This window comes from Castanea sativa, chromosome 5 (assembly GCF_040712315.1).
Source record: "Castanea sativa cultivar Marrone di Chiusa Pesio chromosome 5, ASM4071231v1".
Taxonomy (NCBI): Eukaryota; Viridiplantae; Streptophyta; class Magnoliopsida; order Fagales; family Fagaceae; genus Castanea; species Castanea sativa.
This window is the reverse complement of record NC_134017.1, coordinates 47,487,341-47,512,719: the sequence shown is the minus strand read 5'-3', so window position 1 is coordinate 47,512,719 and position 25,379 is coordinate 47,487,341. Positions and strand designations below refer to the sequence as shown.

At 33.6% G+C, this 25,379-nt stretch overlaps 2 protein-coding genes across 6 annotated transcripts; one reads left to right on the top strand and one right to left on the bottom strand.

Annotated features, from left to right (window-relative positions):
• Positions 1-4,336: 4,336 nt before the first annotated feature.
• Positions 4,337-11,127, top strand: LOC142636215 (O-fucosyltransferase 8). 5 transcript variants are annotated; one of them, XM_075810347.1, is made up of 12 exons: positions 4,353-4,448; positions 4,670-4,702; positions 5,174-5,209; positions 5,936-6,025; positions 6,118-6,217; positions 6,348-6,418; positions 7,086-7,174; positions 8,136-8,256; positions 8,340-8,483; positions 8,760-9,094; positions 9,200-9,440; positions 10,542-11,127. In XM_075810347.1, exons 4-12 carry the CDS (start codon positions 5,981-5,983, stop codon positions 10,851-10,853), a joined length of 1,458 nt encoding a protein of 485 aa, XP_075666462.1. In that variant the 5' UTR covers positions 4,353-4,448; positions 4,670-4,702; positions 5,174-5,209; positions 5,936-5,980; the 3' UTR covers positions 10,854-11,127. The 5 variants fall into 5 exon arrangements, with proteins under 5 accessions (XP_075666461.1, XP_075666463.1, XP_075666462.1 ...); XM_075810346.1 differs by lacking the exon at positions 5,174-5,209 and having other exon boundaries at positions 4,337-4,448; XM_075810348.1 differs by lacking the exons at positions 4,670-4,702; positions 5,174-5,209 and having other exon boundaries at positions 4,350-4,448.
• A 264-nt stretch (positions 11,128-11,391) lies between these two features.
• LOC142636216 (nucleobase-ascorbate transporter 2) lies at positions 11,392-17,005 on the bottom strand. The gene is made up of 13 exons (XM_075810351.1): positions 16,553-17,005; positions 16,306-16,403; positions 15,645-15,821; positions 15,033-15,133; positions 14,850-14,925; positions 14,666-14,725; positions 14,234-14,418; positions 13,607-13,703; positions 13,376-13,521; positions 13,206-13,297; positions 13,053-13,130; positions 12,794-12,954; positions 11,392-11,764 (listed from the first exon to the last, which is right to left on the bottom strand). The coding sequence occupies exons 1-13, from the start codon at positions 16,641-16,643 to the stop codon at positions 11,552-11,554; spliced, it is 1,575 nt and encodes a 524-aa protein (XP_075666466.1). The 5' UTR covers positions 16,644-17,005; the 3' UTR covers positions 11,392-11,551.
• Positions 17,006-25,379: the final 8,374 nt, after the last annotated feature.

Sequence of the window (25,379 nt, the reverse complement as noted above, 5' to 3'; positions counted from 1 at the left end):
CAATTACCGAACTAAGCTCTAAATCCCACAGATTTCCTTTATAGTGAATTTTTGCAACGTGAACCTCCAATCTATGCACTTCAATCATATTGAAGATTCATATCTTTAGCACCATTGATGATTAGAATGAGGAAGCAGCTTCTACAACATTGGATCTTGAGTTTTTTTCAAAGAAGATCACTAGTAGAAGATATGAGAGAGTTTTGGGTTTAGAAATCCTAAATCCAGAATAGGAGGCATAAGAGGCACTTCTCTCTCTCTCTCTCTCTCTCTCTCTCTCTCTCTCTCTCTCTCTCTCTCTCTCTCTCTCTCTCTCTTCTTTAGATCCAATACAATCTCTTATATTGTGTAAAATAAATGACACAAAACCCTAGTAGATTTGACGATGTGCTAGGCTTTAAAATCTACAAATTGATTTGATCTATCATTTTTGATTGGTCGAACTTCAGTTTCAATCAATCGAAATTTCTAGATTTGAACTTTGAACTGCAGAGCTTTGCAGCAATTTTGTCTTCAAAAATAAACTTCTACAGACACTTAAACTTTTTTTTTGCTCATAAATTGCCAACATAAATAAGACCTAATAGCCTTGGTATTTCCTCCCCTCACATAAACAATAGATCCCACTTTAAATTTAATTAATAAAATTTGTTATTATGTGAGAGAAGGAAATACCACGTCGTTGTATTATTGTAAGCTAATTTAATTAAGAGGAAAATTTCATAGGAATAGCTTTCAAATTTAATTGAATAAAACTTGGTAAGATAAATGAGAGAATCTCAAAATTATAACTCTAATCTAAATTGAACAAACACAAGCTTTACCAACATCATGCCCCCATCCCTCTCTAAGGTTCTTGAATCAAAAGCATGAGAAGAGACCTCCCTTTTTTGAGGGGGTTTAATAATTAAAAAAAAGGGGACATGATCACTGGATGAGTTTGTTAGAAATGATAAATGGTGCTACTTAAACTACAACTTACAAGACTTTTTGATGAATAACTATCTCTATTGATAATAATCCATCTAATGCCTTCTTAGAAAAGGACCCCACCTGATTTACAAACAATCCAAGTTCTTGAACAAGCTTTCCTCTAACATCAATTCGATAAATTTATAATCTTTGCATTTTTATTATTTCAATAGACTTTTTTTTTTTTTTTTTTGAGAAAGAAAACTTGAAATATTATTAAGAAACATAAGCCAAATCGGTAAGATAAAATGACAAAGCTTGTGGAAGTACATCTTCCATCCACACAAGAGAACCTATGACATGACGTGTATGCAAGGTTATGAGCTACAGAGCTTCCATTTCTACATGCATGAGAAAAACTAATCCAATGAAAATGCTCTATATAGAGGCGATGAAAATGCTCTATATAGAGGCGAATATCTTGAATTAAAAGACCAAAAGAAGCTACCGAGGGAGAGGAATCTTTTAGTGTATTAATCACTATAGCAGAATCTCCTTCAAGAATAGCTGAAAAAATGCCAACCTCAAGAAAAAAAAGCCAAAGCTCTTCCAGCAGCAATGGTTTCAAGATCCACAATTGAATGGGGGAGAGCAGATTTCTCAACACATGGAAGTAATAATCAAACCTCTGTTATCTTGAATAATGACTCCAATACCAGTAATACCTTTGTCTTGAAAAGCAGCCCCATTAAAATTTATTTTGAAATTAGTTGTTTGAGGTGGTGACCACAAAACTGGCTATCGAAGATGGCGGTGTAGAACTGGCTGTGACCGGGGTTGTGCAGCTTGATATTCATCCAAAGAATCATGGGTTCACTGAATCACCATCTGAATCGGAAAAGCTAAGGGAGAGGACCTAATCGAATTTCTCCTAAACCAAATTGTCTAAACCATTGAAGCAAACAAATCTAAGTCCAGATTTGTCTCCATAACTTGAAGAACCAGTTGGGAAAAATCTGAGAATTGTAGGCTTGGTCGAAAACTCCACTAGATGTCCTTATCCTAGACTGAAGCAAGATGTGGACAAGACCATAGCGAGTGCAGAACATCTTCTGAGTTATGATTGCAGTGATCATAGATAGCTGAATCAACTACCATCCTACGAGCCAGATTAGCTTTAGTAGGAATGGCATTCCGGCAAGCTCTCCACAGAAAATTGCAGACCTTATTAGGTGCAAAAATACTCCAAATTTTTTTCCAAAAAGAACTAGGCCACGTGACCTGAGCTAAGGAGTTTGGGGAAAGGTTTTGGCTATCATTCTTGAGAAAAAAAACAAAAAAAAAAACCAAACCTAACCGAATAAACACCTGATTGCACATAAGGCCAGAAGAGGGAGTCCTCTGCATCAACATGACTCAAGGGAATTTTTCTAACAATCTCAACTTCCTCCAAGTTTAGAACTGTTGGTAGAATGTCCATATTCCAGTGGCGAGAAGACGAATCAATAAGGTGACTAACAGTGGCTTCTTCAAGTTCGGCCACCATGGGAGATTGGACTCTTGGAGAAGCGATTGAGGGAAGCCAATTGTCAGACCAAATATTGGTTGAAGCATTGTTGTCTATTCTCCACTTGGCACCCTTTTTAATAACATCTCTGCCCTGTAAAATGCTTTTCCAAGCGTAAGTACCTGACCTTGACCTCAACTCCTTTGCTTCCATAATATAACAATTTGAAAAAAACCTGAATTTAAAAACTCGATAGAATTATGAGTTCATATTATGTAACAATTGCCATGTCTGCTTAGACAATAGAGCATCATTAAAAAGAGGTAAATCCTTGAAACCCATGCCTCCTGATTTGGATTTACACATACCCTCCCATTTAACCCAATGAATTTTCCGATGATCTCCACGCTATCCCCACCAAAATTTACAGATCAAACTTTCAAGTTCATGGCAAAGACCCAAAGACAACTTAAAGCAACTCATAGAATAAGTTAGGATGACCTGCACCGCAGCTTTAATCAACACTTCTCTACCTACTTATGATAATAGCTTCTCTTCTCAACTTTGAAGTTTCCTTTACATTCTTTCTTTGATGTAATCAAAACTCGCTTTCTTTCGTCTGCCCACAAGAAAGGGCAACCCCAAATATTTATCATAGTGCACAATTTCAAGGACACCTAAAGAGTGATCCATTTTTCATTGAATTCTAACTTCCTCGTAATATCGTCCAAGAAATCTCACTCCATCATATCATAAGCTTTACTCATATCAAGTTTAAGAGCTTCATACCCCATTTTACCACTCTTGTGATTATGCATGCTGTGAAGGGTCTCAAAAGCCACATGAATGTTATCAGAAATAAGACAATTCTTTGTGAAAGATGCTGAATTGAGAGACATCACAAATATTCCAATAATACAATTACACTAAGTTTTTCTATATAAAAAAAAAAATATAAGTTATAAAATTATAATAATTTGAATTTAAATTAATTTAGGACTTTTTATACATTTGAGTATGTCAAAAGTGTTGTAATTTAACTAGCAATTTTTAGTATTTTTATTTGTAACAATCAAATTATGAAGGAAAAAAAAGTGCGCATAATTTAATTTTCTTTTCAATAACATACAATCTTAAATCCTCAATCTTACCTCGATTCTATTATTCAAGGAAATAACATTATCTTTAAACCAATTCCTCATTGCATTCAAAGGTCAAAAAGCTCAAAATGAAAAGTTATATATCGCTTTTTTATGTGTTAGAATCCTCTTCATTTGTTTTACAACTTTCCGTCAATTTATAATAAAATTTTATTTTTTAGAAGTCTAAAAACATACATAATAATATCCATTAGTCTAAAATTAGAAGAAAAAAATATTAATAAAATAGCACAATTTATTAAATGATTAAATAAATAAATTTTTATTAAAATTCACCCTAATCTAAAGTAGCACATATAGGTTTTACAAAAGATATTTTTTTAGAAAGTTTTGTCTGCTTCTGATGATAACTTTTTATTATTCGACTAAAATACCGGTCAATTTTTTGGTGTAGGCGAGAATTAAACTCCAGATATGTTATTCAACCATCAAGATTTTACTAGTTAACCCAAAAAATCTAGTGACAAGGCTTTTCACACAACTATTAAATTGGTATGCTATAATTTTTATTTTTATAGCAATACATTGTAATTGATGCATAATAAAAATTGTGTCTATAATAAATCCATATCAAAATTACATATTACACCACACCAATCGCAAGAAAAAAGTTCAAAATTCTTTTTCTAGCATATGCTTAAATTAATAAAATGTGTGCGCTACCGAGAGCCAACTTAAATATAAATAAACGGTTGGTTCAAAGGGCCCGCCAATACCAAATCATAAAACTCTCATATTTGTGTTCAAAACCTTTCGTTGGAATACATTTGATTCGACAATGGAAACCCAGAAAGCACAGATCGAACCAACGTTTTTTTTTCCTGGTTGGTGACAAGTAGCTGTTCCATATGTGATTCTTGTTTCATAAGGTTCGTTCCTTAATGTATGTTTTTTGGCTTCTCGCTTGCTTTTCACTCATCTGTTTATGCACATCTTTGTCACCAACTTCTTAGCTTCACTTTGAATTAATTCTTGGACGTTCTTAATTTATCAAAAAATAAATTTTGTTTTCCCTTTCATGTCAATATTTGCCACCCAACACTGAACTTTCCTGATTGTATGGTTTGATGGGTTGGTGGGTCGGTTTCAGAATGAGAAATGGAGGGTGACACAGGCTTGATAGGTATGTTTAAATCGTTGTATTAAGGTTGTTTATCTGTTTTAGGCTTAATTACTGGCCAAAATTTTGTTGGAATATGAGATGGTAGTTGTGGTGTTGTGTTACAATTCTGAATACTCGAAGCTTTGCTGAGAGATAATGGTCTAAGGGGAAGCAAGTGTCCCCAAGGCTTTTTCTTTTTTAGTGATGAAAGAGTATCAGTTTAGATGCCCAGATACTTTACCTGGTAATGATACTTCTATTGGAAGGAGAATTTCATGGGGTGATAACCATTGGACTTCCAAAACTGTATTGCTTCATGGGTGGAAGAATGATCCTGCAAAATATAATGCTTCTAAGGGAGTTTATGTGGGGAAGAAAAATTTGTGGCTTAGAAAGCATGTGAAATTGATTGCTTTCATGTTGGGGTTGATGTGTTTTATTCTATTGATTGAATCTCTCATGATGTCCATTTTTGATTTGCGAAATTTTCAGCATCATTTAGCCCAAAGAAAATCAGCTGGACTCAAGGTATAACACTTTTTGAAATGCTTCTTGAGTCAATATTTTATGTTCCATTCTTGAGTTAGCTGCCTAGGTAAGAACTGGTCAATTAGTAACTTGAAACTCAAGGAAAAGAAGTTAAATAGGCAAGAATGTAGCAATGAAAGTGTAGGCGACTGAGCGTTTGAAAAGAAGTTAAATAGCAAGAATTTAGTCAATATTATTTGTTCAATTCTTAATATGGTAGCTTCTTTCATATTTTCTTCTTGTTATTTTATCCTCCGGTTCATTGATAGTCTGTTGCTGTTGTGATGATTGAGTGTCTGATTCTTTTGTTTCTATCTTTTCCACCTATGGGTGAATGCTCAAGATAGATCCATTTAGCATTTTTTAGAACATTTTTTCTTACTGATATGTTGTACTAAGTGATCTGTCTGCATTGGCATATGGGATGAAAGAAATGCATGTCCATTTTTTTTTATCTGCAAGACTTGGAACATTGTGTTTGCATGTTTGCATATGTGTTTTTACTCTTCAGGCTCAGGATTTCAGCTGCTACTGTTCATGGGCAATTTGCATTCTGAGTCTGCTTTATGTCCATTAGTTAGTGTGTGGAGTTTCTTTAGTCACGTGGCAAGGATTTTATCTAATACACAAGCAAACTTTGATAAATTATTAATTCTAGAATTAGGGAAATATTATTAAATCATGCTGACTAATATATCTAATTTCAATGGCATGTATTTTCCAAAGGAGGAAGATAGAGATGCCTACATCAATGAAGAAAAATCACCAGTGATGTATGACCGGCTTCTAAACTTGGCATCCAGTGCTCTTGCTGAGGTTAGCTTCATAACTGTAATGTTTGGTACGCATTTTCAGATTAGCTCATGAAATTAGGTGTGCGAATATCTGAGACATTAACTATGCTTTAGAAAGAGTTTAAGCAAGAGTCATCAAGGTTCTTGGAGGAACCATATCAGCAGGCCTCTGCATGGAAACCATGCTCAGACAGAAAAGTTCCAATGAATAAGGGTATTTTATTCTTCTTTAACCTTGGTCGATGCATGAGAAATATGCATTTCAAATGATAGTCAATTACTACAGTTGAACTTGCATCCTTTACCATGCAAATCACTCTAAATTTTGTCATGCTTTTGGACAGGGAAATTTGACAAAAATAATGGCTACATATTAATCAGTGCGAATGGTGGTCTCAATCAACAGCGAGTTGCCGTAAGTACCTTGGCTTCCTTGAGTCATAGTTTTCCTTCTACAACAAAAATCTGATACCTAATGAAATTTTTGAGTAGGAAAAATGAAATTACTTAGGACAATCTTGAAATTCCATCTACTGAGAAAAGAAATACTTTGGACAGCTCCAAGCTTGTGACATTAGACAGCTCTTTGTCTTAGGTTTTGTATGTTTGATAGGGTCACTATCAAGTATCATGATTTCTTTTGTAACTGATATGGATTTTCTCTGAGTTCTTTCATCTAATTATCTGATATAGGAGTATCCATGGAAATGAACATCCAGAAGAATTTGGGTTTTCAGAAAAGGATGCTTGTGTAAAAATTGTGTTATATAAACATGGGGCTAGGTGTTTGAGATTTGGTTCTACTGGACCATTCTTATTGTCTCAATGATACAGATTTAATTGCATACTTAATTTTCCAAACAAAATTTGAATTGTATATAACTTCTACCTAAAAGTGATTGAAGCATATGTGAACAATGTCTCACGTGTTTCAATTTTGATTCCATTTTTTCATCAACTAGTTCTAGTTTCTTTTAAGGTATGTGTTCTGGAGGAACTTTTTTATAGTCTCTTTTTCTGATCTTTTATTCAGTTATGTCCTCCACTAGTGGAACTGACTAAGTTATTGTTAATGCTTACAGATTTGTAATGCCGTTGCTGTGGCGTCTCTTCTTAATGCCACTCTAGTTCTTCCAAGATTTCTTTATAGCAATGTTTGGAAGGATCCCAGGTTTGAGATCATATCTGATATTATTTTTGAAAATTTTTTAAGTAATTTTAGGTTGGTTACTTTTCACATTATCAGGATGGCATTGACATAGTTCTGTAGGTCAATGTTGGTAGCACCCAAATAAACAAATAATTTTTTCTAGTTATATGGTTTGCTTCATGAATTTCTGGTTATGTGTGAATGTTATGCTATCTAATTTCAGATTTGTGTTCAGTTTTCATAGAACAAATCCTCAGTTCAGTCTTGGTATTTTATTATGTCATTCTACTTCAGCTGAATCCTAAAAAGATAGTTTCAGATATGAATAACAGTTCTCTATTACTTGTTTACCACTGTACATATTACATAGTATTACTTTGGCTATTATAACTACAGAAGAGTAGGATGCCAAAACCAACATTGCCTTGTTTAGCAATTCTTGTTCTTGAACACACACATAGTAGGCATGACTTGTAGTTATCACTATCCTTTCAGCAAAATATTTTTTGTTAAAACCAAAGTTTTCTTTTCTTCAAAAGCCCAGTATGCCTGGGATCTTTGGTTTTTTCTCCATTGTATCTCATGTGATAAACTGTTAAGTGAACATTGCATCTTAAGGTGCACACCAAAAATAAGTATCTTAAGCATGCAATGTGGTTGATAACTATCACAGATGGCTTGAGACGTATTCATATAAAATTTATTTCTTTTCCCCATCTACAAAAAAAAAAAATTATATTTATATGGATATCATTTAGCTTAAACTAAGCTTCTGAGCATTTGATTGATATCAATTAGAGAACAATAAAATGTTGCTTGTGGTGAATTGTACATCCATTCCAAGAATGGATGGTTGATTACTTGATAGGTTTTAAATGACCTCTATGATTTAATCAATGCCTAGATACAGTTAGTGTTTTTTTTTTTAATTGTGATGTACATGCCTTTATTGATGCACACATTTAATTTGACTTAAGTGCAGCCAGTTTGGTGATATTTATCAAGAGGAGTATTTTATGAGTACCCTGAAGGATGAAGTCAACATTGTTAAGGAACTCCCTCCTCATCTGAGTTCACTTGACTTTGAAGCACTTGGTAGCCTGGTAATTTGTGTATGATACTTTAGATGAATAAATTGCACACATTTCGAGAACAATATCTTAAATCTTTAACCTTGCCTTTTCAGATTACTGATGCAGATATTGTGAAGGAGGCAAAGCCTGTTGATTACATTAGAAGTGTACTTCCTCCTCTCTTAAAAAATGGAGTTGTTCACTTCCTTGGATTTGGAAACCGACTGGGCTTTGATCCATTGCCTTCTAATCTTCAGGTTATAAACAATTCCCTAATGGTTTGAATATTTCACAAAATAGTTATTTGTGCAATGAAAGCTACTAGCTAGAAAATGCATGTCCTACCTTTGTTCCTATTGAATATCATAATATCTTCTTGAGAACTTGTTTGGGAGTTGATTTTAAGTAGTTTGTCCTATACTTTTCAGAAGTGTGAAAAATTCTGTGTATTTGTATAATATTGTGGCATATAACTCTTGTGCATGATCCCAATGCCTTTATAATCCAGTTAAATAAACTTCGATGTATTGCAGAAACTAAGATGCAAATGCAACTTCCATGCTTTGAAGTTTGTACCAAAAATTCAACAAACTGGATCATTGTTGGTTAGAAGGATAAGAAAATATGATGCTGCCAGGAGAATGTTGGACAAACAATTGCTTGGAAACTTCGGGCCCAAAAATTCCTCAAACAAGCAGGATACTTCTAGAGGCCCATCCAAATACCTTGCTTTACACTTGAGATTTGAAGCGGATATGGTGGCCTACTCCCTATGTGAATTTGGAGGTGGAGAAAATGAGAAAAAGGATCTTCAAGCCTACAGAGAAACCCATTTTCCTTTACTTATTGAGCGCTTAAAAAACTCAAGGTAGTTTCTTGGGGCTTATCAAGTTATGGTTTTCTCTAATGTTTTTTGATGAGCAAGTTTTTTAGATGACTGATCTATCTCCCTTAAAAATATTGGTGTTTGCAGCCCTATTTCTCCTACAAAGTTGAGAAAGTTGGGAAGATGTCCATTGACACCAGAAGAAGCAGCACTAGTTCTAGCTGGACTTGGTTTTAAGCGTGGAACTTACATTTATTTGGCTGGATCCCATATCTATGGAGGAGAATCCAGGATGTATCCCTTCACCAGCCTCTATCCCAACTTGGTCACAAAGGAAAGTCTCCTCACATCTGATGAACTTGCACCGTTTAGAAATTTCTCTTCTCAGGTAAATGAGTGTTATCAATTTAATTTTTTAAGTGTAACATATCACATTAACTTCTAAATGTATCAAACTTTATTTTAAATCTCACTGGTATCTGACAGTTCTTATCAACATTCATTTGATTATGAATTCATGATGTGTGGGTGTTTTAAACCAGTTACAAAATTCATGTAGGCTCCACTTGATTCTTTTTTAGCAGTTTTTAAAAAATAACAAACAGAAAACTGCAAGATTAAGGAGGGATGTCTTAAGCATTTTATACTATTTTTTGTATTCCTTTGTCTCATTTATACATAACTAAAAGAGTGTTAAACAAATATCAGAGTGCTAAAATCCAAACAGTCAAAAGAGCAGCATTTGCTGATTCAACTCAAGACAGATTAGTTTTGATGTTAGGTAAATAACTAGAATTCTCTGAAAAAAAAATGGACACAAGTTACATACAAGAAGTATGGGAATTTATCTCTTGAAAGTCTAGGAAGAATTTGAATTTATAAAATATGCTTTCCATGTTAATGTGTAACCTAGAGAAGTAAACAGGACCAAGTGCCTAGTTTTCACTGCTCGACTTGAACAGACATTGAAAAATGTATTGCATACCTACGAATTGTGTGCACTCTGTCTATCATATCATCTGGTCTGATAATAGTATTTAAAATTTACATACTAACTTAAAGCAAAGGTGTAAATCAAATCATAATAGTAACACATATTGAACTATATCTCAAGGAGATTTTGCCGTTCAAACCATATTCATATTGTTGTGCAATGCTATTTTGTATTTAATTAACACCATGACCTGAGTTATTAATAATCAGAATTCTTCCCTTATGTCACATGGCATTAATCAAACAAACGTTATGCATAAGATGGATGCCTGTTAATTGGATTGGTAACAGTTTCAATGAATGCTCCTTACTCAAGATTTTAGTTCTTATAAACGCATAAATCGTCAAACATTCATTAGGAGCCAAATCTCTAGGGCCAACTGTGGTTTCTTCACCTGATAGGAATGGTGGCCTTGAATATTCAATACCATGCAATTCTGTAATTGTCAACTAAATTTGATTACATTACTAAAATAGAGAGTTGGTATGGATGCAGCTGGCAGCATTGGACTTTATTGCATGTGCAACAGCTGATGTCTTTGCCATTACTGACTCTGGAAGCCAACTTTCATCCCTTGTATCTGGGTTTCGGACTTATTATGGTGGCGGCCACGCCCCTACCTTGCGGCCTAACAAGAAGAGGCTGGCAGCAATTTTGTCAGAGAATAGCACCATTGGGTGGAACGGTTTTGAAGATAGAGTGAAAAAGATGATCGAGGAAGGTCAAAGGGTGCGTGCAAGGGGCTTTGGTCGAAGCATTTATCGTCAGCCTAGATGCCCAGAATGCATGTGCAAAGAAGCTCGTTAGCACATCTCATGCTGATAACTTGGTTTGAGGCTCTTTAAATCCTTTGTTATTTTTCTCATCTGTGTCCAACATAGTCGAGTATTTCAAGTGACTTCACAGATTGTAAAATTCGATTTGTTCAATAACCTTTGAAAATTGTAATTTATATAGCCAAATTCTTTTCTTTTTCCCCTTTTTCTTGGGTGGCTGAGAAGGTTTCCCAAGATAACATGTACAAGTCATTTAATTAAATTTTTTTGATGAATAGTCATTTAATTAAATGTTGTTGTATCTATACCACCTCCATGAACATTGAGCTGAAACTATCACTTCCACCTTACAATATACAGACTCTATTCTTGAAATCTCTCAAAACTAAACCAAAAAATGAGGTGAATTTTATGTTGAATCAAACTGAATTCAGGGCACATAAAATAGCTTTATTGTATTATACCAAAAGAACCCAACTCAAATATATATATATATATATATATATATATATATATATATATATATATATATATATATATATATATATATATAATCAATGAAAAAGAGGGAAGAGAAAAGCAAAGATTTTCATTCATTCCTATGCAATTCAGAACATATGGATCCTTGTTTCACTACTCTTCTTCACTGTAATTGTGATCATCATATAATCCTTATATGGAAATGATGCTTTTCCTCTAACATCTTTCATTTTTTTTAATGGCATTACTTCAAGATGGAGGGAAGAAACGGTTGAGATTGAAAGGGAGGGTGTAGAACTCCTCATTACGGCTGTCGCCCTTAAATGTCCGAAATTTAACCCACCATGGCATTCCTCTATCTCTGGCACTTTCCTTGTAGTCAAGTGTGTTGTCCAAGAAAATTGCAACAATCAATGCAACAGTTGGGGATGAGAAGAAGATAGTATTAAGGAAATCATTGAACTGCACATCAAATAAACGTGAGTTAATGTGACTAATTAAAGCACCCTCAGAATACAGCTTTAAGAATTAATGTAGAGTTCTTCCACCACGAAGGGAAGGGAAGTTGCTCTTATAGGAAGTTGTTCTTATAGGAAGAATTTACTAGTCCATAGTGTCTTGCACCTTATTCTATACCCTAGACATTGCAATATATGTGTGTGTGTGTGTGTGTGTGTGTGTTGATCTTCAACTATTAGGGGTATATGGTTCAATTTGATCCTCCAAATGAAGTTTATAGTTGAAGGACTAAATTGACACAATTAATAATTGAAGGACCTAATTGAACTTTCCTTATCGTCCATAGACATTGCAATATCTGTGTGTGTGTGTGTGTGTGTGAACTATTAGGGGTATATGGTTCAATTTGATCCTCCAAATGAAGTTTATAGTTGAAGGACTAAATTGACACAATTAATAATTGAAGGACCTAATTGAACTTTACCTACTAATTGGAGGACCAAATTAGTAGTTTAACCCAAAAAGGTATGTTCACAATCATACTAAGCAAATAAGGTCTCCAAAGTTAATGCAAAAATATACAAACTATAATTGTGGAGAAGAAGCAACTAGTGATATGCTCTCATATTTATCAATTTTTTTTTATAAGGTCATATTTATCAACTTAATACAATAAAAAAAAAAAATCATTATAAGCATATATAGGAGAAGATATTAGGAGTATAATAGCCTAAATATACGGCCTAAGCTCAAAGATTCTGAGTCAAGTCATTGCAAAAAGTTCTTTTCCGCAATCATGTGTAAAAAGGTATTTTAAATAGGCTATCTACCACACAACAGGGTCCACATAAGTTGTCAGCATCTTCAAGACAGAGTCTGTCATTTTTCAGATAGACAGTTCTTACTCATGGTAATTTGCTTACAACCCCAAACAAATTACGGGGGTCCAATGAAGTTGCCAACAGAGGTTGTGTTATTTCTCTTTCAACGTAGGATACAAAGCCTGAGTTACTGATGAAAAGACAAACTTACCCATCCAGCCCTGGTATGAGCAGGACCATGAAGAGCCTTGGCTGTGTATTCTCTAAAATACTCTGGAACAGACAAACCCAAGAAGAAGGCAACACCAGTGATAAACAGGTTCCTCATCGAGTTCATGTTTGTGAACTGCAAAAATGACAGCCCCACCGAAGCTGGAAACAAAAAATGTATCAACAATCATATGCAGAGAGAAAAGAGACAAGAAACGAGATAAAATGGTATTAAAATGTGAAGTCATGATGATACTCACCAACAAGACCAAACAAAACGCAATATACTGCAGCAAATATAGTGAAGGGTATTGACGCAAACAAAGCTCCGAATTTTCCTGCAGGAATCAAGAAATCAACTTAGAAATTGACATTAAGAAGTGAACTTATATATGTGATAATAAGTCACTTACCTAACATAGAGAAAAATATCATAAAACCAGCTGAGATTTGGATAACCCTGCGACTTCCAACGCGAGTGCTTCCAAGAAGCCCTACATTTTCTCTGTTGTTTTCCATTATTAATTAGTCTACTTGCAGTGAACAAATGAGAAAGTTAAAAGCAAGAAGCAGTAATGCTTACACAGAGACTGTTGAACCAGTCAAAGTCCCAAAGAGTCCACTCAGCAGAATCCCAATTCCCTGCCAGCCAATACCACGGCTAAGAACATGAGCTGGAGGTGGGGTTGCACTTGCTAGACGTGATGCAGCCTTGTAAGCTCCCGTTGACTGTCAAGAAAACAACAAGTTTTTACTTTCTTTGATCCACAATGATCTCCTTCATCAACTCTCTACGTATATTTCAAAGTATTACCTCAATCAATGAAACTAGAGTGGCAGCCATCATTCCAAAAGCATGACCAGCATCAAAGGTAGGAGCACCCCACTGAAGAGGGTATGGGATCTTGATCCTGACAAAAATCAAGTTCATGGTAAAAAAAGAGCAGTTGCTAAAAATTTCATCTGATTTTTTCACAATCTCTACTAAGTTTGGAAAAAAAAAATGTGTTTGACTAATCAGAAATCAAAAGATTCTCCTAATAATATTACATTTCAGTGCACATGTGAGATGATGAAGGACGGCAGCCAAACTTTTCTAGCTTGGTGCCGCTTTTAGTGGTACTCAATAAAAAATCAAAAGAGCATTTGGATGCCACCCATTTTCTGCACCAGCAGTTTCCAACAAAGAGGACTGCATCTTTTCTTTTGGTGGAGTTTTCTTGTTCTTAAGAACAGTAACTTCCCTATAAGATGACTGCATCCTCCTCCTCATAGCATGGCAATGCACAAGGTATTTGCTTGATTTGAGTCCTGAGGGTCATTCAGAAACTATCCTAGATTTTCAGCAGGAATTTTCGCATATTTTTAGTCATCATTCGGTAAGTGTTTTAGTTTATTAGATTTTAATATTTGACTGATAAGGACTACTTTAGCTACCAACCATGGAGCAGAAGAAATGAGATTCGCCTTGTCAGTTCGGCAGTTAATTTGTGTTAAATCTGGTCGATGTCTGTATGCGCCACTGGCTGTCAAGAGGTGTGCATATGCCCATATAACAGTGATTGATATGAGGAGAGCAAACCGCTCCAGTATCGGCAGTTTCTTTGCCTGAAAATTTTTTAAGTACTGCATACCAAAAAAAGAAAAGAAAAGAGAAAGAATAATGATAATTAGATTGCCTTTCTATTTAGCAAGTATCTATTTTATGCAACTAAGAAAGCAGACTTCGCATGATAAACTGCATTTTGAAAAACTTGACATGGTGCGTTACTTTAATCTGGCTTCTCTAATTTTTTCAAACAAGATGTTATCAAATGTGTTATCACAATTTTATACATGAATCCGATTAAAAAAGAACTAATAGAAGCAGTACCTGGGAGAAGACTATAAATAGAATAAACATAGGAATGCCGATTTCCACGCAACGTCCAACCTAATACAAGTTCAATGAATCAATGAGAAGCAGTACAAGTAGCATAATGGACGATATATATTTTCAGTATGTTCAATATTAAGGATTGAAAAGAAAAATCGCGGTGATATTCTTTAAACTATACCACAGGGAAGCCTCTATCAAACAGACCAAAACCCACTAGTGCAATCACTGGAACCATTCCTAGAGGGCTGAAGAACCTGAAATGTAAAATTAATGTTAACATTTGGTATTTGAAATAAATAATTCTGAAATTAGTTGCTTTTTACTAATAGAGCAAAAATTCATTTGACATCAAAAGTTGTACCTGGAACAGATGGCCCACAGCTGACTAAATCCCAAAATAATTTGTATGCTTGATGCTACTATCAGAGCACCTTGGACTGCTCTCATGGTATTGAGAAATCTCTAGAAAAAAAAAAATACAAGAGCATTAGTTATCAGTTAGCATTTGTTATGACAAAATCTATTTTAAAACAGGACCTCACAGGGAATGCTACTAAGTAAATTTAAGCTTGTTGCACCTTGTTGCCATGGAATTATATTATTTGACAAATTCATAATTTAAAGGTAGTATTAATTAGGATTAATGCATACACACTGTACGCACACGCATAAGGTTAATGTATACAACAACAAGTTCATGTCATGTGGGAAAAAAAAATTTTGATTGGCCCATGCTGTATCAACCTTGGATCTTTACACATTGACATGACTCACATTTGATTAGTTTAAGGTCATTAACCAATATACCCTTACCTTGATATTGTTTGATATGATAAAGTCAATTGGGTTAAGTGGGTGGGTGGGACACACAATTATTCACCGAAAGAACTTGTCTTTTCAAGATAGTGAGTACAGCTTTAACAGAAATGGTACAGAAGCAGGGGCTGAAAAACGTTACAAAAATTGGACTAACCAGATGAGGATCATCTATTTTCGCCAAGGACGAGTCATGAATTATAGAAATAATGGGGACCATGAATGCATAGGACCCTCCAATCACGGTTGGCAATCGAGTCCCAAACAGTGTTTGTATTAGTGTGTTAATCCCTTCAACAAAGAGTAGAGTCTGTACCACCCTCACTTTGTCACCCTGAACAATCAATTGGACAAACACAAACATTAAAAAAAACAACCTTTGAGCATATTTTAGTTAATCATAAAATCAAGAAACATATTAAAAAAAAAAAGACAGTGAATAAAAAAACAATAAAATATACTTAATTCTCAAATTTCCTATCGTGGGAAAATTTTCTGAGATATCAAGGTCAATGAAAATGGAGGACTGAGATAATCTAGAGTTGTTCTTTAAGTTCAAATTATTTGTAAATGGGTAGTTTCGATCCTTTTTTTTTTCCAAGTCTTCAATGACTCAAATAGGTGCCAAACTAATGCTATAAAATATTTTTCTTAAAACACTAACTATGTGGTAAAATCTAAATAACTTAACTTTCTTTTTGTTTTTGAGAACCAAATAACTTGCTTATTTAACAATGAATATTGAAGATTTTAGGAACTTCATAGTAGATTTACTTAAATGACATGCAATCCAATATAGATAGATGAGATTAGCTCACATCAGTGCCACCCATGAGAGGAACAAGGAATGATGGGATCATAACAGCAGTTCCTAAGGCCAAAATGTAGTGCTGGAAACCCAAAGCTATTGCCTCCCCTGTTTTCACATGCAGAAAGAAATGAATAAGGGTCACAATCAACTTGATACACAAAACAAAAGGGTGGCTAGAGCTTTGAAAAAGATTAATAATAAATCATTGATTGAAGAAATGGGGTGTTGAGTAAAGGAGTAAACTTTGGCCATACCCCAAGATGGGTTTGAATCAATACAGTATTCCAAGCCTTGAAGTTGGTCCATTGCTGGGTGGCTTATCTCTTCTGGTTTTGGAGCTGCCATGGCTCACTCCCACTTCAAAATCTCTCTCCTTTTGCTTCCAAATCCAAATGGGGTATTCACAAAATGAATGGTTTTTTTTTTTTTTGGCTTAATGTATCAATGAGAGAGAAAGAGAAGGAGGGAGAGGAAGTCAATGAAAGTAGAAAAGCAGAAAGAGAAAAAACCAACGGGATTGAAGGAAGCAAAAGAAAGAGATTCAAGAAATAAAAAAGTTTAGAGAGAGAGAGAGTGAGAGAAAGATTTCACAGTAGAAAAGAGAGACTAAAAATTGCAGTTGCCGCCCACTAAATTGAGGCCTCTCTCTGTGTGAGTGTGTGTAGAGTTAAAACTCTGTCTCTCTATGTTGCTCTGCTTTTTGATTTATACAAAAGTTCCGTTGAGCTTGCTTTTTTTTTTTTATTTTTGTCCGTAATTCCCAAACTGCCCCTTAAGGAACTGCCAAACTGAATGTTACCGTTGCCTCACTGTTTCCCATTAATTTTTAACATTGGCAACTTCTTTAATATACTTGGCTGGTAATTTTGTTACCCTTAAAAGGAAGCATGATAAAAGAAAATTGTTATTTGTGTGGGAGATGCTTCTATCTTTACAAATATTTAATTTTTTACCTTAAAAGGAGAGAAAGAAAAAGAGAGACTAAGGATAGGCATTTTCATTTAAAGTAATGAAATTTTATCCATTGTACCCCCAAGAAAAAAAAAAAAACAGACAACAAAGGTAGTGGGTGGATGATGATCTCATGTATATATATTAAAGTAGTGCTTATATTGCATAATCAGCACGACTCTCGGTTTAATTTTATGGAGCATGTTAAGAATATAACTTTTTGAGCAATTCATCGTCTTTTATCTTTAGTGATAAAATATAATTAAATAAAATTACTTTTATGTTAGTTCATTACTCACATTATTTTTATTATATATTAATTATAACAAGTTATAACATAAGTGGCAAAATTAGGATTTTACATAATCATTACGACTTTCCTTTTGATTTTATTGAGCATGTTAAGTATATGACTTTTTGAACAATTCATCATCTTTTTTCGAGGTGATAAAATGTTATTAGATTGATATCACTTTCATGTTAGCTCACCGCTCACATTATTTTTATTTTTCTAAGTAAAAATTTAACTTAGGAACAAAAAGATCTTTTAACAATTAGATAAGTACATTTTACATAAATTTGTGTTAATATGTAATTGTCCCAAAATTTATTGCTTATTACATAAATTTTATAAAGGAGAATAAATTATTATGTAAAGAATATAAAGATCATAGAGTTTTAGTAAAGGCTTATACGTATCTTGAGTAACTACATGCTCTACACATGGAGGTGTATCCTCCATCCAAATCACACAATTAGTTATACACTTGGCAATTTGGCATACTTAGGCTTAGCTAGCTCCAACCCAGTTTTGCTCATCTGAGTTTACTGAGGTAAAACAGCCTTGGCTATAAGAAGAGGCTGCCACCTGAATCTAGTCCAATATATGCCCAACACAAGAAAGTCGTGGTTATGGGGAGTTAACTTTTTCTCAATTTTCTAGGCAATAGATTGGGATGAGTACAAAATTACTTCCAATTTATTATTTAGACAATTCTTATTACACATCAATCATAATGTCACTCCAATAGTAATTAGAAAAAGTTCGCACATTTTGTGTTACTATTACTAATTGATTGAATTTCATTTGAGTTAAGAGTTTACATTTTTATAAGTTTCAGTTAGTCCAATTAGTAAAGTTTTTTATGGTTAAATAAGAAATCATTCAATTTTCGTCTACACAAAGAATCGATTATTGTCTTATTCTAATGATAAAAAGCATAATCACCCGAAGCGGACGTCATAGACTGAAACTCTATTTAAAAAAATAAAAATAAAAAACTTTTTCTTCTTTTTCCTTTCTTTATTGCATGTTTGGTTTGCTATAAAATTGGGATAATGGGATCATTAAAATGAAGAGTTCATCACCTCCGTCCATCTCAATTTAATGCATAAATGAACATGGTACATGCTCTCTCCATTATAGTCAATTATTTTGATCATTACTTGAAGCTATAGAATATGAGTTATGACAGACAACTGGAAACTATGAACTCCCAAAATAAAAGCAGTATAATTTATTGTTTTTTTTTTCCTCTTTTTTTTTGGCTGATATATTTTTTCTCCTCTCTCTCTCTCTCCTTCTCTCCTCTTTTATTTCAATATTTTTATTTATCGGATTAATCATAATTATATCCCGAGTGATTTAACTTGACCAACTACAGTAATTTATTTTATTTTCTTTTTTTTTTAATAAAATTTTTAAACCTGTTTATAATAATTATAAAAGAAAGAAAAAAAAATCTCTGCTGCGCCAAACATGGTAATGAAATTATGAAACACAGTCCTAGTGTAAACAAAAAGAATAAATGCTCTTGACCGTACTGTACGCATAGGCGAATTAGTTTGTTTTTATTATTTTTGTTAGGTACAGCTATTGAGTATTGAGAATTGACCACATTTAATATCCATGACATGCCACTGTGCTAAGGTAACTGCTAATCTGCTATCTGGTGTCCCCGTTGTCATTGCATGAGTGTCATTACATGTGTGACTTCAAATCCTTTTTTCCGTAGATTAAGGAGGGTTAAATTAAGTTGATCAAGATTCTCAAAAAAAAAAAAAAGTTGATCAAGTAATTCAGTTTTATAAAAACGTTGCAGTAGGAGAAAAAAAATTATTCATATTTATTTTTTTAAACAAATAACTCAACTTGAGTCTAAATTAAGCTCAAGAATTATGCAAGACGAACTTCAACATAATATTAATAATGTGTACTTGAATAAGCTTGTTAGTATAAAAGTTGATTTAAGTATATATAATATTATATTTTTATAAGTCTATATGAATAAAATATATTTACATAGACTTTGAGATTTAATAGTAGAAGTTTATAGGATAAAAAATTATTATTTATAATTGATTAATCCTAAACTTTAATATTTATAATTTATTAATCCTAGACTTTAATATTTAATAGTAGGTCTAATCAAATTTATTTCTTCAGTTTAATAAAAATATTCAAAAAAAATCATATGAATCCTAAGCTCATAAAACTATAGTTTTTTAAGGTTAACTTCTAAATATTTGTATATCCACACATATGATGCGATCTTAAGGAAGGTAATAGCAAAAGAAATTGAGAGGTTCATGGTTCCTTTTTCGCCAAAATGAGGTATTTAAGAGTGCAATTTATACCAAGAGCCTATTTACTCAATTGGTTGTCACATATTGGTGTATCTAATGGAAACATCTAAACATACCAACTAAAAAAATGTTCAATTTATGGCTTCACAACTTGATTCTATTAAATTTCTTTGGCTTATTTTTTATTAGACCAATTTTTTTTTTCAAAAGACAACCTTTAAAAAAAATAGAGGTCAAAACTCAAAACTCAACATGAAAGTTAAAAAAAAAATTGTTGGTTTGTAAATTACCCCAAATTAATGGTTCAAGAAACATACAATTATCTTGAAAAACTGGGAAAATTTTGAAAGATTGCAGGTCATTATCAGTTACTTAAAAATCCCATACCAAGGCAAGAAATTTCTTTTTCAGAAATGATTTGAGTTTCTCTTTTTTTAGGTGATTGGTGCCTTGTTTCTGCTCGTGGTTTCTGATTAAATAAACAGAGAGTCTGACTAGGCCCCAACGTGTGAAAGAACAGTGTACGAATCTCCAACGTCTCTATTTGGATGCCAAGACAAGCAGCAGCATCGATCCCGGTGCCCCAATACATGTTGCTCTATTTTTCACTTTTTTCACTTTTTACCTGCACTCACAGTCAAAGTGGCTGCAAAATTCATGATATTTACCGCTCTGTCCACTTGCCCAGACCAAACTGACCAACCAACTTTTCAAAAAATATAAATCAAATTAAAAAAAATATTAGCCTTTTATTAATCTTTTATTTTTATTTTTTGAAAAGCTTAAATCTTTTTGTATCAGTTTGTCTATGAAATAAAAAGTTATTTGTAGTGTATCAGAACGTAGCATGTGCGTATCAGGGAACGTAGCTATGTTGTTACAAAGCTCCTACTGTGGATTCTGCCAGATATTTGACATATTGTTTTGTTGTAGTCATAAACAAAAGTAAGTTGCAAAATGATATTTTGGGTTTTAAAATTTCTTTATAACTCTTTAATTAAGGTTTTTCCATTCATGAAACGATTATTTGGACAAACTTCTGATTACTCTCAATGATAAGCTTCTGTTTACTTTCAATAATGGAAAAAAAAAAAAAAAAATCATGCGACCATCATATAATAAACACTCAGCTAATTCATAGCAACAAGTGTATCAATGATAGAAGAAATTTATTTTATCAAATTTGAGAAAAAATTGCTAATTTCTTCTATGTCATTGCTATCTATGTTTTATTTTATGCGAATCAGTTGTTGGGTGTAATTTGATGGTTGCATGATTCTTTTTTATTGCTGAGAGTAGATAGAAGTTAATGCCAATGGTCCATTTTATGAATATGAAAATATTAAGGAGTTACCACGAAAAAATTGAAAGGAATCATGTGTTTATGCATTTTGGCTTTTATTTTACACACCAAAAAAAGGATTACTCAAAGGAATGAAAATGAAATAAAAACTTTGCCTATAGTGATCAAGAGCCTTCTATTTCCTTATGAATCTTGTAATTTAGTGATAATTTTGGTTTTCTTATATGGATACCCTTCCTCTATTCATTGTAACTACCAAAAAATAATTCCAATCAAATTTCCAATTTAATGATATTCTACTGAACATCTCTAATATAAGACATAATCTACAGTTAAGTATATTTTTTATATTAATTATAATTTTTTTTTAATTTTCAAAATTTTAGATTTAGGATTATTATTTCCTTGATTTTAGGTATATTTAATGTCTTTTTAAGTCAAATTAGGATCCTATTTTTGTAGGGTGTCAATTAGGAAGTGTCTTAAGATTCAGTTTATGCACTTCAAGGTCCAAAGAGGCTATATTCCTATCTTTCTAGCCAACAGTGGTGACTACCCCAAGAAAAAAAAGCCGCATGAAATCATGGCCAAAATGAAAATTTGCATAAAATACCGTTCTTGTGAGTTGTGACTCTCGCAGTCAGTAGTTTAAGGAGAATTTTGCGAAAGGGAGGATAGGATGTAAGATGCTTTGGGGATGGCTCTTTCTTTGGACGGAAAAAATTCAAAAGATAACATCTTTATCATTTTTGGGTCTGCTAAAGATACTACCTTTTGGCTACCAAGAAAGTCTCTAATACCAATTGCAAAAGCACTTTGATGTCATGGAATAAACCCCACCAAGTGATAGAAAGCTCCAGCAATGAGAAAGTAAATGTTGCTGTCTCTTTATGTTACCATAAATTTTGAAATGATTCAGCTTTAAGGTCCTAGACCTAGAGAGTGAGCACTGTTGCTGTGCAGTGCTCGCACCATCTTTACCCCCGATAGATTAGGCCAAATATAAAGTTTTTTCCTTCTCTCTCTCTCTCTCTTTCTTATAAACTTTAGGAGATCTAACATGTATGGGTAAAATCCTGGGATGCACGGACGCGGCACCGGAGGTGCCGCACCCGCGTCCGACGCGGCGGGACTCGCCGACGCGCGAGGGACGCCGCTGCTCGCGCGTCGGTGCGGCGTCCGGCTGAGTCGGCCACGTGGCATCTTTTTTTTCCCGCCGACTCGCGCCGACGCGGCTTGAATCGCGCCGACGCGGCTTGAATCGCGCCGACGCGGCGCCGATTCAAGCAGATTCGGGCCGATTCGGCCAGAATCGGCCAGAATCGGGTTGTTTCGGCCGTATCGGTCCGTATCGGCCGGCGACCGAAACGGCCGAAACGGCCGAAACAGACCCGAAACGGTCGAAACAGGCCGAAAAATGCCTCTAATCATGCTGCAACCGCCGAAATCAGCTCTAAATGAGACCCAAAAACCCTAAATCTATCCTTCCTTAATTTTATTTTGAATATTTGTTGCTTCTTTTGTGTTTTCTTTTTGGTTTTGTGTTGTGTTTTGTGTTTCTTGCTTTTTTCTTTCTTTGTTTTGTGAATCAAGGCATAGTAAATTAGTAATATGTTTTTTAAGAATATTTTAATAGTAAAAATATATAGAAAATATAAATAAAAATATTTTTAATAATTTTTTAATTGCCGAGTCCCGCCGCACCCGCACCCACTTTTTTAAAAATTGCCGAGTCCCGCACCCGTACCCGTACCCGCACCCGCACCCGCACCCGCACCCGTGCTTCATAGGTAAAATCTAATCTATGAGTGGGAGTGGGAGTAATTTCTGAAAGGATAATGCTGATGCTGTATGCTTCTTGAGAGATGGGAGCTAACCCAAAAACTGTGTAGGTTATAAGGTGGTCCTCCTGTTGGACTTTATTCCAAAAGTACTTTGCTTTTTGTAAAAGGACAAATTAAGTTCCTCAGTTCTGCTACACCAAAGCTGCCTTCCCATCCGTTAAATGTATGATTGAAAAATGTTCCGATAACGTTAGAATCCCTAACTTTTCTTGATTCTTAATACATATGCAGCAGAATTCTTTTCTATTTTTCAATAAGAAATCAACAGAATAATCACTCGGATATCTAATCAGCTGCACCAGGTGTGTGTCCACTCTAGTAGCTAACTCTCTTAGGTTTATTTCAATGCAATATAATGAATTTTCCAAGGGGAAAAAAGGTTTAGTACTCAAGTTCAAGTCTCAAAAAACTAAAAGGAGACATACATGTCCATTGCATTAGCTGCATACAGTCGGTCTCTCTCTCACAATATGTGAACCCTATGAATATGCGGAGATTGGAGTTACATATTTGAGAGGTCTATTGCTTGCAACGATAATAAGAGATAATTCTACCACCAACGATAGCAATAGGAAGGAGACTTTTGCACTTAACTGATCGAATATGTTATTCAATTACAAAACTCTATAATATTATCTTTGCGGTGTATTGGAGACAAGACCACTCATATTCTTATACTGACACACAAATATCCTAATAGCATGTGGATGAGGAAGAAAAGTTACATTGATCAACTCACTCCCTCCTAAATTAAAATATAACTAGAACAAGTAAACTAATTAATAATGCTTGGTTTAATTATCTACGACCCAGAAAGCAAAGTGAGATATACAAAAAGCATCAAATTTGTTACGGCATATAGATGAGGAAGAAGTTGTATACTTTCCGGAAAGATGCAAAAGATCAATTTAAAGCAATTATTTTTCCCAGGTCAAAACGGATAAGGGAAAGCTAACTATCACTTTAGAAGATACGTGTACTCCAAGAATGTCCCTCCCCTGTCATAGGTGATACTACTTGGATACCAGTACTTGAAAAAAAAAAAAAAAAGAGACTGCTAACATGTACTCAAAATCCATATGTGTAAAAAGCTACTAGTCCTTACTTTATACTCTATACTCTACAGCATTATAATCCCACGAAAGTGTTTCATTTTCACGCATACTATATTATATTGACCTGTAAAAAAGAACAGTTGGGAGCCTATTCGATTTGAATCAAACTGACAATAAATGCAGCAACAGGCACAACTTTTTTCGATTATAACTCATAAAATAGCAATCCCAAGAGTTTCAAAAACAATGATAATAATAATAAATGTAATTAAAACAAATGAGTATACTTTGATAAATTAGGGTCCAGAAATCTTGAAACAAACACCGAATATCACTTTTGATGGGCCAAAACAAAGACCGAAAGAATTAGTGTGGTCAAGGATATGAGTTTGTCGAGTGGCCACGGATAGCATTGATGCTGACCAAGGTACTCAGCCATTAAAAATTGGAATGAGACATGATTGACTATAAGATGCCGTTAAGAATTAAAGATGCATGTAAAAAGACTATGGGTGATGGGGATGACAATTAAAGTGGGGAAATTTCCTTCCTCATATAAATATAATTTTTACTTTTCTTAACAATGAGTAGGAATTATCTAAAAAAAAAAAAAAAAGAAGGAAAAGAGGAAGGAGGGAGGGAGGGAGAAGAGTCATGTAGCTTAATTTAATACATCAATCCTTGTTTTTAACAAAGATATTTAGAGTTCAAATTCTCTCTAACTCAATCATCAAGTATAAAAAAAATAGTAGAAAAGAGGTGTGTGAAGCCATGGTCTAACTTCTTAAAAGTTTCACTGCAAATGTTTTGTGAAGATATATTTAAATTTATCTAATAACACCTCTCTAGAATTTATTTAACAAAATTGTATTAATAATCTTTTTTTAAAAATTATTCTAATTAGTATTATGTCCATGCCACTTATGGCTTAACATAAAGAATCATGTTATGAAAAAGAAAACATCATAATATGTAAAATGAAGAAATTTATTTAATAATATTTATTAATAAAATTAGATAGTATAAATAAAAGAACAAAAATTACTTCAAGTTATTTGATGAATGCATATCTTATAAGATCAAGTTTTTATTAAAAAAAAAAATTAAAGATTATAATTGATTATAAAATAATGTAAAATAAATAATAAAATACCTTTTAAAATTTTTTTTTTTGGTTGAAACTTTTGGTAATTGAGTTCTACTTGGAATGGTATTTTATTTTTATTAAATCTTTGGTAATAGAGTTTTATTTAAAGTAAAGTATATTAATATTTATAATGTACTTACAATGATTCACATGACTAAATTATGTTATACAATTGTAATGCTTACATTAACCTAC